The sequence below is a fragment of the Mesoplodon mirus genome (assembly GCF_964341445.2).
Source record: "Mesoplodon mirus genome assembly, chromosome: 19".
NCBI lineage: Eukaryota > Metazoa > Chordata > Mammalia > Artiodactyla > Ziphiidae > Mesoplodon > Mesoplodon mirus.
The window spans coordinates 35,689,702-35,710,305 of record NC_138995.1 but is presented as its reverse complement, the minus strand read 5'-3'; the positions used below and the strand labels follow the sequence as shown (position 1 = coordinate 35,710,305).

The 20,604-nt window shown below is 35.2% G+C and overlaps 1 protein-coding gene across 1 annotated transcript in view; it reads left to right on the top strand.

Annotated features, from left to right (window-relative positions):
* The window catches only part of LONP2 (lon peptidase 2, peroxisomal), an 87,481-nt gene that overhangs the window by 30,461 nt on the left and 36,416 nt on the right, over positions 1 to 20,604 (top strand). Inside the window, exons 8-10 of the mRNA XM_082607020.1 lie at positions 1,651 to 1,792; positions 17,300 to 17,450; positions 19,309 to 19,435. Coding sequence (XP_082463146.1) covers positions 1,651 to 1,792; positions 17,300 to 17,450; positions 19,309 to 19,435 — 420 coding nt within the window. The remainder of the gene's footprint in view (positions 1 to 1,650; positions 1,793 to 17,299; positions 17,451 to 19,308; positions 19,436 to 20,604) is intronic.

Sequence of the window (20,604 nt, the reverse complement as noted above, 5' to 3'; positions counted from 1 at the left end):
CTTTATTGTGGATGAAGCAAGAGCATAAGGGCAGCAAGTTAGGAAAGCTGGTGGGGACTGAATTGTGAAGAGCCTTGAATTCCAGACAAAGGAATTTGGGCCTTATTCTCTAGGTTCTGGGAAGCAGTAGAAAGTTTAGGAGTTGTTTGTATACTGTGACTAGTACCTAGATTTCCGCTTCTTCTTTAGAAAGGGCAGCTGCCTAGAATATTATTTTCTCTCCATGACTTTAGGTCTAGAATTGCAAGTACCTGTTTTTGAAATCTGCCTATCAAAAGAAGTAAGGAAAAAGAAATTAATGCGCAAGGAATGACCCTTAGAGGCTTTGAGGTTTTTTTGTTTTGTTTTTAATTTCCCTTCCCTACTTATTCACAGAAGGCTGACAAATCTGTAAGTTCTCTAGAGAGAGACTTTCAGAGAATTTATTAATCGTGAGTCTTGTCGTTCCTATATCCTGTTCTGAAATCTTGAAATGTGCTAACTCCTTATTATAGCTTGACAGTGTTTACTGTATCTGGTTCCAGGGCCTTGATCACTCCCCAAGATGAAAGGCATTCCCACGATATTTTTAAGGCTTTCTTGTCTTTTCAAAGGTCACTATTTACTCTGTCCTACTTTATACCAGTCATGTGGCAGAACTACTCCGTGAGCTGGCTTTGTGCAGATCATGAGATACGGCTGCTGTTCCACTTGCCCTTGGTTTGTTTCTTGCAGGCATTCACCCTTTTATGCCTCTTCACAAACAGCATTTGATTTGCTCATGGCTTAGGCAGCAAGGTTGTAACTAAAATTATTAAACTGCTGCTTAAAATAAAGTTTTGCTGGCTTTGTAAAAAAACCACTTTTTTCGTTTGACAAGCATATTTTTATTTCATGTCACGTACATTTGTCAGTTCTGTAGATGATTCTTGTTGAGATATGTTAAAGCAGCCTCTAACATTTGAATGCATGACCTAATGTCTGGCTGAGCTTGGTTATACCAATCAGTGTATATAGGGTGAACACAGTTTTATTCAAAAGGCCAGAATTAATGGAATTTTGGTATAAATACTGTTGGCCCCAGATCCTCTTACTACAGTGAATAACAAATTATTCCCTCTGAAAATAAAAAAGTTGGAATTTTTCTTTCTTTTTTGGGGGAGAGGCTTACATTTTGAGTGGTCCTTTGAACCAATTCTGATTTCCTTTATGAAGATGGTGATGATGTTTTAGCCAGCTTTGGGTCAGCCATTTCAGTCTGTAAGAAGGTAGTTATGTTGCGGTTTGGTAAGTGCCAGGGAGGTGCCCAGAAAAACTATGAAAAATGTGGGAATTAAATTCATAGGGCTCTTTGGATGTTTTAGAATCTCAAAGAGTAAGAATCATAACTATGTGATTTAAGTGTAATTTTTTTCGGTTTCACTAAGTGGCAAAAATTAGATACAGTGCTTCTAATATCATGGGTAATTTACAGCCAGAATTCAATAGAAAATAAGATAAGAATTGAATCTAGTAACTCTTTGATGTATCACAGGGCTTTTAAAATTTACAGTACCTCTTTGCTATATTCCTGTGATAACTAAATGACTGTTTCCCAATCCAGAGTTTTGATTTCTAAGTGATACTACTCTGCCATCTCCCTGTTGCTAATCTACTTCTCACCTTCTGCAGACGCACCTATGTTGGCAGCATGCCTGGCCGGATAATCAATGGCTTGAAGACTGTCGGGGTGAACAATCCAGTGTTCCTGTTAGATGAGGTGGACAAACTAGGAAAAAGTCTACAGGGTGATCCTGCAGCAGCTCTGCTTGAGGTAAGATTTAGAAAATTCCCTGTCTGTAATCACATTAGAAGAGTATGGGTGGGTGAGAGTAGATAGTCATATTTAGGGAACATATACATTGATTGGGTTTAACCATGGGAAAAACACTTAGATACAAACTAAAACCTGAAGCCATTTGATATTTAAATTAAAATGTCATAGAGATTTTCTTTTTTCTTTTTCTAATAATTCCCCTCATTTCTTTCTTTGTTTTTATCAAATAGTTTAATAAAAATTTTATGCATACTTATTGTTTAGAGACCAGTTGTTCTATGAGATTGTTACAAAAAACAGCAAGCACGTCTCCTCCCTGGGGTTCCTTATTTCCTCTTCTGCACTTTGATCCTCTGACTTTTCGTTGATTAGTCCATTTTCTAGAGATCATGGCTCTTGCTTTCTTGATTTTATTCAAGTTTTGGGCATTATAGATTCCTATCTATAGGAGATGATCTTGCTTGCTTGCTTCCTTTTGCCCCTACTATATCATTTTTATATCCCCGATCTCCCAGTATAAATTTTATCCTGATTTTGTTAAGTCATTGTTGAGTATTTACACTATTATAGTTATATAAGTGCTTTTCACAGCTGAGCCATGTGGTGAACTATGATCACTTTTTCTGTCCTTTTTGTTTTTCTGTGTTTTTAAAAATGTTTTTAGAGTTAATAATCATCTTGTTTCTTTTGTTCACTTTCACCAACTGTCTAATTTTCATTGGGAGACCTCCAGACACTTTGTGTTTTATTGGTTTTGTCTTCTCTAAGCCTCTAATCTGAACTGGTTGTTCCCACACTAGGCACAGAGCTGTGGTTTGAGGATCTCCCTTCACCTCCCCCACACTGGGTTTCCTGTTTTCCGTATTCCATGTCTTCCTCTTTCTTGGTTTATTCTCTCATTGTCCTGGTATTAGTCTCCCAGTAGCTTCCTGAGAAAGCTTGCATGTAAACGTTCTTCAACTTTGCATATCTGAAAATGTCTTTATGTTTCTCATACTTGATTGGTAGTTTGACTGGGTATAGAATTCCAGGTGGAAATAATTTTCCTGCAAAATTTTAAAGACATTTCTCCATTGTTTTCCAGTTTTCAGTGTTGCTATTGATGAGACTAAACTGTTGTGGTCCTGTCTTTTGTGACTTGTTTTACTCTCTGAAAACTTTTCAGATCTCCTGTTTATCCCAGTGTTCTGAAAATTTACAATAATCTGCCATGGCATGGGTCTCTTTCCATTTTTGCTGATGCTTTGAAGGTTCTTTGTATTGGAAAATCCTCTCCTTTTATTTCTGTAAAATTTTCTTGAATCCTTTTGTTGATGATTTCTTCACCTTTTTTGGGGAACTCCTATTAATTTGATGTTAGATCTTTAATTTTCTTATCTCTCCTATTACTCATCTTTTTTATTTTTTGTTCTACTTTCTGTGAAGAGTTCCTCAGCTTTATCTTTTAATCCTTCTATGAGTTTGTCATTTCAAAGAACCCCTTTTTTTAACTTCTCTGCATGTTCTTTTTATACTACCTTGCTCTTGTTACATAGTTGTAAAATGTCCTTTTGTCTCTGTGAGAAAAATACCAATAGATTAAAAAAAATTATTTTTCCTTTCTTGGCTCCAAAGCTGCATTTGTCTGTTCGTTATATATTTTTTCTGGTCTCTGTCTTTTATATTAGAGTCTTTCGTTAGATGTCTGGCAGTTTTTGTGTGTTCATATTTAATAGTGAGGGATGAAAAAGCTGATTGGAAGCTATGAACATATGAGAGGGGGCTTATTGATTACAAGTTTCACAGTTGGGTCATCTGACTAATATATTTCATTGAGGAACCTTCTGTGTCAATAACTTTAGGTCTTTCTGTTGAGTCTGGTCAGATTTCTCAGAGAAGACTCTTTAAGTCTCTTGGCTTGAGAATGAAGGCCTGGCTGCCAACATTCTAGGAACCAAGCATTCAGCATCCTGGATGTATGCATTCACCTGAACTGTTGTTTTCAGTATAGTATGTACTCTACTCAGCTGTGCCCAGTGTCACCTGCACAGGGAACCACTGCTTTATGTTCTTAAGAAAATCCCAGGACTTTGCTGGGATAGGGGAAGGGATCTGGTGTGCCTGACTGCTTCATAAATTTACTTTAACCAGTCCTCCTTATTTTGCCACCTCTGCCCCCACTCTTTACCCTGGTTTAAGTAAAATATGATTATTATTCAAATTGATTTGTAAAACCGAGGGAAAACTTGCTTTGTAAAAGGTTTTTTTCTTGTTTATTTCCTTGCTTTGAGTTCCCTCTGGCTTCTTGTTTTTCTGATTTTGTAACCTTCTTAGAACAGGATGGACTGGGACATGTGTCTTATGAGCAGGGAGACCATACATTTTGTTTTGCATGGGACAGTCCCAGTTTATGCCTAATTATTAGTTGCACTCTCTTTTAGTCTTAGAAGTGGGTCCTCTTCAGACAATAAAAAGTACAGTTACCCTACTTTAAAAGCCCCAGGGCTTGGAGATAAGAGTTTGATTTGGTTTGGTTTTGCTTGTTTTTATTTGAAGACAGTTCTTTTGAGTTGTAATTAAGAAATCTTTACTAAACCAAGGTCACACAGATTTCCTCCTATGTTTTCTTCTAGAAGTTTCATATTTTTAGCTCTAACATTTGAGTCTATGATTCATGCTGAGTGAATTTTTGTATATGATGCATAGTATGGGTCAAGGTTCCTTTTCTTTTTGCATATAGATATTTAATTGTTCCAATACTATTTGTCAAAAAAAGTATCTTTTCTCCATTGAATTGCCTTAGACATCTTTGTCAAATGTGTGTTTTATATTTCTGAGTTCCCTATACTGTTCCATTAATTTATGTTTATGCCAATACCACACTGAGTTGATCACATTGCTTTATAATAGGTCTTGAAATCATTTAGTGTTAGTTGTCCAGCTTTGCTTTTCTTGTCTAAAAATTTTTCAGCTATTCTAGGTTCTTCGCATTTCCATATAAATTTTAGAATCTGTCAATTGCTGCAAAACAGTCTGCTGGAATTCTGCTGGGATTTTTTTTTTTTTTTTTTTTTTTTTTTTGTGGTACGCGGGCCTCTCACTGTTGTGGCCTCTCCCGTTGCGGAGCACAGGCTCCGGACGCGCAGGCCCAGCGGCCATGGCTCATGGGCCCAGCCGCTCTGAGGCACATGGGATCCTCCCAGACCGGGGCACGAACCCGTGTCCCCTGCATCGGCAGGTGGACTCTCAACCACTGCACCACCAGAGAAGCCCTCTGCTGGGATTTTAATTGGCATTTCATTTGAACCTGTAGATCATTTGGGGAGAATTGTCATCTTAAAAATATTGTTTCTTCTCAAAAATATTGTTTCTTCTCATCCGTGAACAGGTATATCTCTGGGGTTTTTTTAGGTCTTCCTAACTTACTCAGCAATGTTTTTTCACTTTCAGCTTACTGATCTTGCACTTTGTCAAATTTATCCCAAATTATTTCCTATTTCTTGATGCTATTTTTTATTTCAGTTTTTGATAATTGCTAATATAAAGAAAGTACAATTTGTATTTTGTATATTAACCTTGTATCCTACAACTTCGCTAGTAAACTCATTAATTTTAACCACCTTGTCTCTCTACCTTTTTTGTTTGTTTGGCCTCTGTGTTTTATGTTAGGGCTTTCCTCCAATCTTTGGTGATTCTTTGATGTCTCTTTATATATATATAAGGTGTGACATTAAGATCATTGTACATTTTGTGTGCACATGTGAGGCTTGATACCTGGTAGGCTTCATCAGATATTGATAAATTGGGGGTGGGGTTCCCCAAATTTCAGGATCTGTAAATCTTATCTCTTAGATCAGTTGGTATTTTCAAAGAAGGGTCCTGTGGTATCATCTGATAGAGGGTGTCGGGCTGTCTGTATTGCAAACCTACTATTCTAAGCTGCCAGTAGTTAAAATTTTGACTTCCACTTTCACTGTTTTTGTATTATAATAATTATGTTATAATTTTGATGTTTATTATGTATTTAAGTATGTAACTTAAATAATTTCTAATGTACTGTCTACCACTTATGTATTGTGTAAGTATGTAATTTAAATAATTTCTTAATTTCGGAATTTAGTGAGGAACCATTTTTATACATATTTCATAGATTCTAGGAAAGATAGTTTCTGTGTGTGTGTCTGTGTATACATATATATCTGAATACAGCAATATTTTAACAAGAAATATGTGTGTTATGAGATTGCTATTCTCTAGGTTTATAGCTTTATTTTTTCTGCATGTTGTGATATACAGAAGTGCACTAAACTTGCCATGACAGTTTTTTTCTGTCAGTTTCACTTTATAATTTCTAACTTTTTAATATACATTTTAATAGTATTTATTTGTTATGTCATTATTGTGTCCATTTCCTGCTATCTAGTACAGCCATTTTCTTTGTTTCATTCTTACCTTGGTTTCTCCTTAGGCTGGTAATACTTTTGCAGTTCATCCTTCCTTTTTGTTAGTGTATACCAGGTACAGCTTTTTTTGAATTTTTAACCTTCTCGTTTCATTATGTTTTATTAGTATTTCATATAATCAATTTTAGATTACTTTTGACTCTACCTGGAAGTCTGGATGTTCAATAGGCTTTTCAAATAGTGTACTAACTGGTATGTTAGGACTTTTGACATCTGTGGTTTGGTTGTTTTCTGTCCGCTTTTTAAAAAAGGGTCGTAGTATTTTTCCTTTGAATTATGTCATTAACTGTATGGACAGTTTGTTAGATCAGAAGGCATGTATTCTGTTTTTTTAGTACTACTTGTGATAACTTTCAGTTAAAAATCACACATCTCGGGCTTCGCTGGTGGCGCAGTGGTTGAGAGTCCGCCTGCCGATGCAGGGGACGTGGGTTCGTGCCCCGGTCCGGGAAGATCCCACATGCCGCGGAGCGGCTGGGCCCGTGAGCCATGGCCGCTGAGCCTGCGTGTCCGAGGCCTGTGCTCCGCAACGGGAGAGGCCACAGCAGTGAGAGGCCCGCGTACCACAAAAAAAAAAAAAAAAAAAAAAAAAAAAAAAAATCACACATCTCTGTTGCTCGAAGTATCAACATCATAAATGAAATATATTGTCCCTCCCTTGTATAAAATGAAATAATTAATACACAGTAATCTGGCCCTTCCTCATCTCACTACCTAGTTACTTTAGAGGATTTAATTTTTTTACATTATGAATCTTTATCAGAAACTATTTTTAACTTTTATATTCTTTCTTTTTTTTAAATTAATAGCTTTTTTTAAAAAGGCAGTTTTCGGTTTATAGTGCAATTTGAGTGGAAAGTACAAAGAGTCCCATATAACCTCTCACCCTCCCTCCCCCAGTTTCCCCTTAAAATTGATGAGTTGGTATTAATACATTATTTTAACTTAAGTCCATACTTTTCATCAGGGTTCACTTTGTGTTGTACATTGTATGGGTTTTGATGACTGTGTCAATGATATGTATCCACCATTACAGTATCAAAGAATATGGTTTCATAGCCCTAAAAATCCCATGTGCCCCACCTACTCATTCCTCCTTCCCTCTCTCCAAGTCCCTGGCAATCACTGATCTGTCTCCATATTCTTTTCTGTTCCAGGAATGTCATATAGTTAGAATTACACAGTATATAGCCTTTTTAGGTTGGCTTCTTTCACTTAGTAGTATGCATTTAAGATTCTTCCATGTCTTTTTCTGGCTTGATAGTTCATTTCTCTTTATCACTGAATAACATTCTACTGTATGGATGTACAACAGTTTGTTTATCCTTTTATTGAAGGACATCTTAGTTATTTCTAGGTTTTGACAATTATGAATAAAGCTACTGTGAACATTTGTGTGAGGTTTTAGTGTGGACGTAAGTTTTCAGCTCACTTGAGTAAATACCAGGGAGTGCAATTGCTGGGGTCATAAGGTAAAAGCATGTTTAGTTTTGTAAGAAACTGTCAAACTGTCTTCCAAGTTGTCTGTACCATTTTGCATTCCCACCAGCAATGAATGAGAGTTCTTGTTGCTCCACATCCTCACCACCATTTGGTGGTGTCAGTGTTTTGGATTTTGGCCATTTTAATAAGTGTGTAGAGTGTCTTGTTTTTGTATTCTTTTTTGTAAACATATTTCCCACCTTTATTTTTTAAATAACAAATTTATTGACATATAATTCACAAACCATAAGATTCACCCCCTTTAAATGCACAATTCTCTGGTTTTCAGTATATTGACAGGTTGTACAGCCATGAACATTATCTAACTTTGGAACATGGTCTTTGCCCATGTACCATTAGCAGCCACTCTCTATACCCCACCACCACCAGAAGCCCCTGGATACCACTCATCTTTCTGTCTCAGTGAATTTGCCTGTTTTGGATATTTCATATGAATAGAATCATACAATATGTGGCCTCTTGAGACTAGCTTGTTTCACTTATCATAATGTTTTCAGGATTCCTCCATGTTGTGTGCATCAGAACTTCATTCCTTTTCATGGCTAAATAGTATTCTCTTATATGAATATATACCATATTTTGTTTATCATTGAGTGGTTGATGGGTGTTTGGATGGTTCCTACCTTTTGGTTATTCTGAATAATGTTGCTGTGATCATTCATATACAGGTTTCTGTGTAAACATAGGTTTTCAGTTCTCAGTGTATGACTAGGAGTAGAATTGCTGGATCATATAAAAATTCTGTATTTAACATTTTGAGAAACTTCCAAACTATTTTCCAAAGTGGCTACACTATTTTACTATCTCACTAGCAGTGTATGAGGGTTCCAGTTTCTCTGCATCCTCATCAACACTTGTTATTGTCTGTCTTTTTTAGTTTAGCCATCCATTTGATTTAGTATGTGTGACGTGATAGCTCATTGTGGTTTTTGATTTTCATTTCCCTAATTGCTAATAATATTGAGCATCGTTTCATGTGTTTATTGGCTATTTGTATATCTTCTTTGTAGAAATACCTATTTAAATGATTTGCACATTTTTAATTGGGTATTTGTCTTTTTCTTGTTGAGTTCCTTGTATATTCTGGATATAAATCCCTTGTGAGTTACATGATTTGCAAATATTTTCACCAGTTTTGTGGGCTTTCTTTTCACTTTTTTGATGGTGTTCTTTGAGGCACAAAATGGTTTTAATTTTGATAAAGTCTAATTTATATGTATTTTTCTTTTGGTTTTAATGTCATATCTAAGAAGCCATTGCCTAATCCAAGGTCATGAGAATTTACTCCTACATTTTCTTGTAAGAGTTTTACAGTTTTAGTTCTTATATTTAGATCTATAATCCATTTTGAATTAATGTCTGTATGTGGTGTGAGATGTCAGGATCCGCCTCATTCTTTCGCTTGTGGATATCCAGTTGTCGCAAGCACCATTTGTTGACTTCTTTTTCCATGTATTGTTGCCCTTGTGGAAAATCAGTTGACTATAAGTGTAAGGGTTTATTTCTGGTCTTCCACCTGTACCGTTGATCCATATTTCTATCCTTATGCCAGTACCACACAATCTTGATTACTGTAATTTTGTAAAAATTATTGAAATTGGGAAGTGTGAATCCTCCTGATTTGTTCTTCTTTTGCAAGATTGCCTAGCCCTTCTGGGTCCTTTTTACTTCCATACAAGTTTTAAGATCAGCTTGTCACTTTCTACAAAAAAGCTAAATAGAATTTTGATAGGGATTCTGTTGAATCTGTAGATCACTTTGGGGAGTATTGCCATATTAATAATATTAATTCTTTGAATCCATGAACGGGGGGGTCCTTCTGTTATTTAGGTCTTCTTTAATTTCTTTCAACTTGGTTTATGAGTATATGTCTTGCAACTCTTTTGTTAAATGTAAGTGTTTTATTCTTTTTGATACTATTGAAGAAAATAAATTGAATTATTCAGTTCTTTTTCACATTGTTTATTGCTTATGTAAAGAAATACAAATTGAATTTTTGTATATCAGTCTTGTATTCTGCAACCTTTCAGAACTTGTTTATTAGTTCTAATGTTTTTTTTTAGTGGATTCCTCAGAGTTTTCCCATGTACAAGATCATGTCATATGCAAATAGAGATACTTTTACTTTTTTCCAGTCTGGATGCCTTCCCCCCCACCCCCAATTGCCCTGGCTAGAACCTCCAGTACAATGATTGATAGGAATGGCAAGATCTATTCAGATTTTCTATTACTTTTTGACAGATTACTTTCAATAGTTTATATCTTTCTAGAAATTTTCCCATTTCATTTAGATTATCAAATTTGTTGGCATACAAGTTTGTTTATAGTATACTCTTTTTTTTTTTTTTTTTTTTTTTGCGGTACGTGGGCCTCTCACTGCTGTGGCCTCTCCCGTTGCGGAGCACAGGCTCCGGACGCGCAGGCTCAGCAGCCGTGGCTCACGGGCCTAGCCGCTCTGTGGCATGTGGGATCTTCCCAGACCGGGGCACGAACCCGTGTCCCCTGTATCGGCAGGCGGACTCTCAACCACTGAACCACCAGGGAAGCCCTATAGTATACTCTTATTTCTTTTTTATTTCTGTAAGGTTGATAGTAATGTGGCCTGTGTCATTCCTGATTTAGTAAGTTGAATGTCCTTGTTTTCCTTACTCAGTATGGCTAAATGTTTGTCAATTTTATTGAACTATTCAAAGAACCAACTTTTGGTTTGTTGATTTTTCTCAGTTGTTTTTCTTGTCACAGTTTCATTTATTTAAGTATTAGTCTCTAATCCTTCCTTCTGCTTGCTTTGTATTCAGTTTGTTCTTTTTCTGCTTTCTAAAGGTGGAAGGTTAGTTTATCGATTGGGAATTTTCTTTAGTATATGCATTTACAGCTATCAATATCTCTATATGCACTACTTCAGCTGCATCTCATAAGTTTTAGTAACTTATATTTTTGTTTTTATTCATCTCGAAATGTTTTCCGATTTCCCTTGTGATTTCTTTTTGATTTCCCTTGTAATTTAGGGGTTAATTTCATGTTTTTGTGAATTTCCAAATTTTAAAAAATGATTCATTTCTAATTTTATTGCATGGTGGTCAAAGATTATACTTTGTATGATTTCAGGCTTTTGACATATAGATATTTGTTTAATGGCTTGCTTATGGTCTACCCTGGAGAATGTTTGCATGTGCACTTGTGAAGAATATGTATACTGCTGCTGTTGTTGGATGGATTGATCTCTAGGTGTTTGTTATGTCTAATTGGTTGATAGTACTATTCAGGTCTCTTATGTTCTTGCTGATCTTTTCCCAGCTTTACCTGTTATTGAATATATAGATATATTTATTTATAATATATAGATTATCTCTATCCATGTATATCTATAGATATGATAGATATCTAGATATACTCATATAAAGAGATTTATTGTAAGGAGTTAACTCATGTAGTTATGGAGGCTGGGAAGTCCAGAATCTATAATGTGGGCCAGCAGGCTTGAGACCCAAGGAGAGCTGATGGTGTAGATGAAGTTTGAAGGCAGTTTGCTGGAGAATTTCCTCTTGCTCAAGGAGGCCAGTCTTTTTGTTCCTTTCAGACCTTCAGCTGTTTGGATGAAGCCCACCCACATTATGCAGGCAAACTTACCCAAGGTTCACTGATGTAAATATTAATTTCATCCAAAACACTCTCCAAGTTGACACAAGAAATTAACCATTGCAAATACTATGTAAAAACTTAGTTTCAACAAGCCCTCCTTCCCTCAGCCCTCTTTTGTACCATTTTTCTCATAGAAAATACATCTCTATACACTGTAAGCTTATCAACACAGTAGTATATAGTTGATTCTCATTATTTGCAGTAGTTATGTTCTATAAAGTTGCAGCAAACACTGAAGTAGCAAATACTGAATTATTGCTCCTTGAAGAAATACAGGGTTAGCTTCCTGCAAGCCAGTTTATCATCAATCAGTACATAACCTTGTTTTATTTGTGTTTCTGTTTAAAGTTGCCTTATTTATATGTTTAATATATATTATTGATTCATTAACTTTAAACTCATGACCATAACCCCATAACTCATGCCTGAATGAAGCTATCTAACACACGTAGTTTCTCCGTAAGGCACATCATGGCCTTCTTGCTCACAGGAACACTAGACAGCACTTCAGCACTGCCTTTGGGGCTTTTTAAAGAGCAGAATCACTAACAAAAAACACAAAAATGCAAAAAACCTGGCACTAAATAGACTGCAAGGAGGATCCTTGCTTAGAATATGAGAATTAAAATAAGAAGGCAGAGCATCATCTTGTTTGACCTCAGCGGGGAATATGCACCCTGGGTGATGTGCTATACCATGTCTGCAAACGACTGCAGAAGCACTACAGGTATTAATTTTGGAGTTACAAATAAATTCTAGCAAGTAGGTGAATTTGCAAATATAAAATCCATGAATAATGAGGGTCAGCTGTAATTATCGTTTAATGAAGTTTTTTGAATCAGATAAGAGAACATAAAAGTCACAAACAAAAATGCATTTTATTGTCTTTTTAAAAAAATTTTATTGGGGTACAGTTGATTTACAATGTTGTGTTTCAGGTGCGCAGCATAGTGATTCAGTTATACATGTACATGTATTCATTCTTTTTCAGATTCTTTTCCCATATAGGTTATTGCAGAATATTGAATATAGTTCCCTGTGCTGTATAGTAGGTCCTTGTTGGTTATCTATTTTATATATAGTAGTGTATGTATGTTAATCCCAAGCTCCTAATTTATCCCTTCCCCCTTCCCATATACTGTTTTTTATATTTACTGATGTAATTACTTTTATTGGTGTTCTTTTTTTGTGTGTTTGGATACAGTTTAGCAACCTTTCACTTCAGCTTTTAATATTTCTTATAGTGTGGTCTGCTAGCTACAAATTCTTTCAGTGTTTTTTCTTTTTTTAAATCTGGGAATGTCTTAATTTCTCCTTCATCTTTGAAAGATAGCTTTGTTGGATATACAGTTCTTGGTTGAGTCTTTTTTTCTTTCAATATGTCCTCTTACTGCTTTCCATCCTCATGGTTTCTAATGCAAAGTCAGTTGTTAATATTATGGATACTGAAAAAGTTGATTTTGACAACATTTGCCAGTTCTCATTGCTTTTATGGAGGAGCAGATTTTCAGACTTCCTTAGTCCCTCTTTCTAAAAGTGCGTACTCATACATTTAGTTTGAATTCTGGGCTTAAATGATTTCATTGCTTCTGATCCTTTTATTTTGATATATTTGTTGTTCAGATGGAATATATCTTCAGGTTACTTTTTTTTAAGGATTTGTTTATAGGTTATGTTTTGAGGCCCTTTATATTTGCTAATGTCTCTTTGTTGTCTGCACCAGTAATCCCCATATGTTTTGTTCACATATTCCATCAGTTAAAATTTTTGAAAATATATCTCTCTATAATATAAATACGTATGTAATAAGGCTGTATTAGAATGCTAAGGCTGCCATAACAAAAATACCACAGACTGGGTGGCTTAAAAAAAACAAACAAATGTATTTTCTCACAGTTCTGAAAGCTAGAAGTCCAAGATCAAGTTGTTGGCAGGTTTGATTTCTCCTGAGGTCTCCTCCTTGGCTTGCAGATGGCTGCCTTCTCAATGTGTCCTCCCATGACCTTTTCTCTGTGCTTATGCATCCCTGGTCTCTCTCTTTCTTCTTATAAGGACAGCAGTCATATTGGATAAGGGCCCCACCTTTATGGCCTCTTTTAACCTTGATTACCTCCTTAAAGGCCCTATTTCCAAATATAGTCGCATTGAGGGGACACAGTTCAATCCATAACAAAGGATAAATATGTAATATAAACATAACATAAATGTACCATTGTACTAATGTTAGATATTTATATGTGTAACACACACAGAATAAATTTTTAAAAGTAATTATTTTTAGTGAAAACAATGTATTCTAATTAGATAATTGTTTTTATTTTATAACGTGGCTATCAAAGCTTATTCCAGAAGTAAAAGTGTCAACTCTTATCATTTTCTTGTTGTTCACATCTTTGCCTCTATTATCTTTAATGATACTTTGCAGGAATTTTCTTAAACACTCCATTCATCCATTTATATTCTGTAAAAACAGTTAATCAGGCACACACGGACTGCAGCTGTGCTGTAATTACAGTTAAAGCAGATGAGTGAGGGCCTCACATCAGCCTGGTATGTTATGGGATTTCTACTCTTCTCTTAGAATATCTCATGTGTGTAACGTGTATTCCAAGTAAGGGCATTACTTCATTTTGTATATTAAATATTTTAAAAACCAATTTCTTTCTGGTATTTATAGATACATAAAGATGAATATATGTACTCATATTTTCTACTTGCACTTTGCTGGGTTATTCTAAACATTCCATTTTGGTGACTAATGATCTAAACACAAAATACAGATGTAGTCACAATTGGGTAGTCGGTTCACGGGTGTTCACTTTGTTATCCTTTGTATCTTATGTTTTGTGGCATGTATTCTGTGTAATAAAATATTTTTAAAGCATTTTAAAGTAGGCATAAGTTTGCTTGAAAATTCTGTAGTTGTTATCCTAACATTCTGTCATTTATTATTGCACAAGAGGAGTCTAAGGCTTTTCAACTTGTAGTGTTGAGTCTTCTAGAATATTTTCTTGGTTATTTCTTTAATTATATCCGATTTTACATTTGCTGAGACCTCTTCTTTAGTTATATCAATTATCTATGAATTAGATATCTTTATTTTTTCCATATATTTCCCCTACATAGCTTTACTGCCTTTTTCTTCTATGCTCTGGACATTTTTCTCAACTTTGTCATCATCACTGATTTAATTTCTATAGTATTTGTATGTGGCTTCCAGAGTTGATTTTAGTTACTTTATTTTACTTTATTTATTTATTTTTACTTTTTGTTGTGGTAAATATCAACCATAACAAAAGTTGAGAAAATAGGATAATGAACCATAAAACTTATAACCCACCTTCAACAATTACCATCTCATGACCAATCTTATTTCATCTATTCCTACCCATTCTCCCTCATCCCACTCCTATTTATTTTGAATCAAATTCCAGACATCATATCTTTTCATAAATATTTTAGCATCTATCCCTAAAAGATACAGACTTTTAAAAAGTATCACCATACTATCATACTTAAAGATGACAGTTGCCACATCATGTGTAATAAGTGGAGTATATTCCTGGATTGCCTACAAACATCTGTAGTTCTTCTCTTGCCAGAAACTTACTGAAGAAAAATTCTCAGTGTACACCTCTTCCCAGAGTTTATCCCACCTCTGACTTCACGTCCCTAAGAATAAAATGTCATATCACAGCTGTTTCCATTTCTAGTCATACTCCGTAGGTAGGAATTATAGTTTCGGGTTTATGTAGAAATACCTTTTAATCAGGAGAAGAGAAAAAACAGCTCTGGTCATTCTTGGAATCTGCTCTTTTATGTGGGTGAGTTGGGCCATGGAAGCCCTGACTCTGAAGTTTGGGGGAAAAGTGGAGCTTTGATGGCTAGAAAGTTCTGACTGTAATTCTTGTCCCTCCATGAACTCACCAGTTTACCGTAAGGTTTCATCTGAGTAGTGATTCCTTTTTATCTGCGTTTTATCTGGCAGACTAATGATTAGTATTTCTGATGTTGTTTAAACTCTACATATCTTTTTGTATTTTCCTAAACAAAAGACGGAGGTAGGCAAATTGGGCATCACTGATTTTCTGTCCTCATAACCTAGGTATCCTGTAATATACTTTAAAAGACCTCAGTCATAACTCAGGAACCTTGCTTTATTAATTTTTCTACTTTTTAAAACCTCAGTGTCTTTTTTTTAATGAATTCATTAATTTTTTATTTATTTACTTTTGGCTGCGTTGGGTCTTCGTTGCTGTGCACAAGCTTTCTCTAGCTGTGGCAAGCGGGGGCTACTCTTCGTTGCGGTGCGTGGGCTTCTTATTGAGGTGGCTTATTTTGTTGCGGGGCACAGTCTCTAGGCGCACGGGCTTCAGTAGTTGTGGCATGCGGGCTCAGTAGTTGTGGCTCACGGGCTCTAGAGCGCGGGCTCGGTAGTTGTGGCCCTCGGGCTTAGTTGCTCCGCGGCTTGTGGGATCTTCCCGGACCAGGGCTTGAACCTGTGTCCCCTGCATTGGCAGGCGGATTCTTAAGCACTGCACCACCAGGGATGTACCAAAACCTCAGTGTCTTAAAATTTTAAGGGAAAACAAAAATTACTTCACTTGAACAGTAACGTATCCAACATGTATGTATTAAATTTAATTATAGCCATTAAATGATAGATTTTTATTTAACTAGACAGTGGGTTTAACTAAGATTGCCATACATAGATGAACAGTTTTCAGGTAGTTGGTAGACAGGAATATTACACTTAACCAATTTATGCTGAACATAATTAGAATTGTCTTTGATGACTTGAAAGTAACATATTTATAACATTAAACATTATTAAGTCTTGTGAAAATATGAATAGTAGAACTTTCTAGGAATTGTATTCTAGGTACACACTGAGTTGCCAATAACAATGAATGTTTAACAAAAACATTCAAGAGTTTTCAAGAGTAAAGGGCTTCGAATTAACCTGTGGATATATTTAAAAACAAGTAAAACTTTAGAAAGGGAATCAGAAGCAAGGAAAAGACAGTTATATAGTAAAATTGTGAGTGGTAAGTATTTTAGTCATTTTGCTTCCTTTTTGCCTGTGCATGTCAACCCTATTTATATCTATACTAACCTAGTCTAAGTGAAAGTGGTAACATGTTGAAGGTTAGAACATGTGGAAGCCCTCATTGCCTTCTTTTAAGTCCAGTGTAGGCCTCTTCACTGCGAGTGCCTACGACTTGGAGCATTTGAGCAGTAATCTAAGAAGATATATTCTCCTTAACATACAATTGTTCAACGTTTTAAGAACCTAACTGGTAAATTATCTCATTTATCCAACTAAAATATTTTAAGAGATAGTAATATTTTGCTCATTATAAACAGAAAGGTTTTACTTTTTAAAAAACTGTTAGGGGAATTTCCTGGCGGTCCAGTGGTTAGGACTCCACGCTTTCACTTCAGGGAGCATGGGTTCGATCCCTGGTCAGGGAACTAAGATCCCACATGCCGTGATGCAACCAAAAGAAAAAAATAAAACCTGTTAGAGACTTGCTGATAATGTTTGAGGAGGAATATACTAATTATTATTTTACCTGTTACCTAAGAATTTCAAAATGCTGTACACGTTTACTTAATATTCCCACAGCAGGTAAGAGAGGGTGTGTTACCAAGAGGGAAGCTTGTTCTGCAGGATTGATAACTTATTTATGGCCACACAGTGAGTCATTAGTAGATTTGAGAACAGCTTGAATGGCTAATTTTTCCTTCTTTGTGCTTACATATGTTCAAAAAATTTTAGTTTTAGTATTTAGTTTTTAGTGTTATCCCCATATTTCCCAAACTAACTGTATTGAGCAGAAATATCATGTTTTAATTTATACAGCTTTCTTTTGGAACTACTGAATCTGTTTAAATGTTTATTGTTCTCCCACAGGTGTTGGATCCTGAACAAAACCATAACTTCACAGATCATTATCTAAACGTGGCCTTTGACCTTTCCCAAGTTCTTTTTATAGCTACTGCCAACACCACTGCTACTATTCCACCTGCTTTGTTGGACAGAATGGAGATCATTCAGGTGCCAGGTACTTGACTTGAAAACAAAATCATTATTTTGTTAAATAATGATTGTTAAATAATGATTTTGATCAATAAAAAGCTATTTCTTGCTTTTCTGAGCATAACTCTTTAAAACTGGTCAAGCTGTGGAGTTTTGAGTAAAAAGTTGATTTGCCAGTGTATGATCTTCAGAAGTTCTGAATCTGGCATATAAACCAGCTTTTATATATTGTAGATTCAAAGTCTGCAAAATTTTGCAAAATTTTGTTTGTTTTAACCATGACAGACAAGAGTGTATGTACGTTGTATACAACATAACACTTTCAGTTTTAACTTAGCATAAAAGAATGATCATTTTTATGGAAAACAAGATATTCTTCTTTGAAGTAATTTCTAAAATTATAGATAAAAATAATTCTTTTTTTTAAAGTAAGTGTCTAAAACACAAAAATAGGTCTTTACATACCCAGTGTAGCTTCCTGTCTATCAGATTTTGAAGTTTTTACCATCTCTTGGAAAGTGTAATCATTTATTCTTGTTAAGAAATACGTCCTAAATCTTTCTCTTTATTACAGCTGGCCTCATTTTTATATAAAAGTACAAGGTGCTTTTAAATTCTTCTTATTTTTACTTGAATCTGTCAAGTAGTTATATACAATTTTTTTTTTTTTTACCATGTCTTCCCCTTCACTGGAGCGTGTAAAAAAAAGTCCTTTAGTTACTAACACTAAATAAATCCCAGTGTTTTCACCTTATTTAAATTGCTCAGAATCATTTTTCCCTAGAAGAGATCAAATGTCAGTGGGTATCTTTTAAAATAAAAATAGAGTATAATCTAAAAATATATTTCATATTAAACTGAAATATATTTTCGCCCTCTAGTAAATGATAATTGGATTTCTTAGTTATCTGCGAACCCAGCAGGTCCTTATATTTAATTTTAAAATATGGTGGAGAATTTTAAAGTTGCTTTGTGCCTATTTATAACACTAAAATAAATAAATAATGAGATCCAATTGCCTGGAAACTCCAAATCAAAATCCATAAGATATACTAACGTGAAGTGAAATAATCAGGGCAGCTGCTGCAGAGGTGGACATATGATGCCACCTTCTTCTGCAGTTTTGGTTATCCTATCTTCTAGCTTTTCTGGTGTTTTTAATTTCCTTTTTCTACTCAAAAGATGCCTTGTCAATTCATCTTTTTAATTTTTGCTTGTTAAATGGAAAGAGGCAATTATTGTGGGGGACATTTGTTTTAAAGACAAAGTAAATTTATACTCGTTGAGGCTTTTAAGTAGATAAGACCATGAAGTCTTTTAAATGTATAAATTATATGTATAATTCCAACATGTAAGGAATAAAACTTTTATAGGGAAGTCTTAGTTTCTGTTTTGTTTGTTGCTAAAGTTTATAGTCGGAGTTCTGGAAATAGCTCCTTTGCAGCTCTTCCCTTGAAGTCTTAATTGAGGTCTCTGTTGTTGCTGCTGTCAGTTTTTTCAATTATGTGTCAAATTATGCTAAAGAAAAGGGATGTATTATTATCCTATTAAATAATAAAAACTCACATTTGAGTTAAGGAGGTAATTATCTTAGTTAATGAAACTGAGATTTTTTTTCTCTTTGAGAGATATATCATTTAATCAGAAGACTTTCGAACACTGCTTATTTAGTAAGTACTTGTTTTGTTTGTGAAAAAGTTGGAAATTTTAACAATTATTGATTGGAGATTAAATTCCTTTATTCTGATTATAATCTTAGTTGAAGTCATACTTAAATTCATTCTAAATCCAAGATCCATTGCATCTGTGCTGGATTTATTAATGAAGCATGGCACTGTGGAAGCAATGTGAATCATCACAAAGCAAAATCGCTTCTTTTCCAGGGTATACACAAGAGGAAAAGATAGAGATTGCCCACAGGCACTTGATCCCGAAGCAACTGGAACAGCATGGGCTGACTCCTCAGCAGATTCAGATACCTCAGGTTACTACTCTAGACATCATCACCAGGTTAGTCAGCCGTCCTGAGGCTTCAATAATGTTCAGATCTAAAAAGGAGATTCCTATTTTACTGGCAACTCATAGCATCCATTTCTCTCTCTCCAACAGATTCCCAGCAAGCATTTCCATAACTATTGATTTACACAGGGCTCTGTATTAGGCAGAAATTCACAGGGAAAGCATTTAGAGTATCTTCATAGCTAACTAAGGACTTCAGTCAGTTGAGCCAGAATTTCAACTTTTCCACTGTTGCAATATAAGGGATTAATTCGATAAATTTAACAACCAAAAACATGGAAAATATTGAGACACCTTTTATGTCCCAGAATCTTGAAAGTTGAATTCCCCTGAGAAGTGAGATGGTACTTTCAGACATCAGTTTTAAGTTATTCAGATTCTCTTTTCTTCTCTTTGAGAGATTTAAAACAATCCTTAGTGTTTTCATCTTCAGAATTAACACCAGGACAACAGAGAAGGTATTTTCCCGAGTTAGCTACCAAGTGGTTAAGCCCATGGCAAGCAGCACATAAATTATGAGTCAAGTATTGCTGAGTCTGATTTATAGATTGCATGTTTGAATGGAAAATATATCCTGTTGAGAATTTCTATCCACAATAGCCTCTCACAGTTTTCCTGGCTCAGTATTGCAGGTCTGTTGCATCATCTGGCAAATTGTGTCAGGCTGCCAGGACTCCTCCTGCAGCCCGTTCCCAGTAACCACTGTTTTTTCAAAAGAAGTGAAGTCTCCCTCTGTTTTGAACTTTGACTTAGAGTTTGGCCAGTCAGGCTGCTTTTTGATCTAAGCCAGCCTTCTTAAGGAAGTCTATTTGGAAGTCTGTTTAAATTTACTTATGAAACAAGTAAGACTCAACCTGACCTAGGAGTTCCTTTTCTTAACTTGTGATTTATTGTGTGGATAATGCCAGGGGAAATAAAGTAGGTGATTTCTGCGCCAGAGTCTTCCAAAAATATCATTATTCCAGATAATACCTCTCATGTCTTTGGGTAACTTTCAACAAGTCACTTAACCTTTTTGATAGCTTCCCCATCTGTAAAATATGAGTGATAGAGAAAAATATCCACTCATAGCTTATCTGGAGCTAAATACTAATGACTTGAAGAATAATCACTATTTGTATTTCCCAATTGTTGCCTGGAGAATTATTTCTTTTTTATAT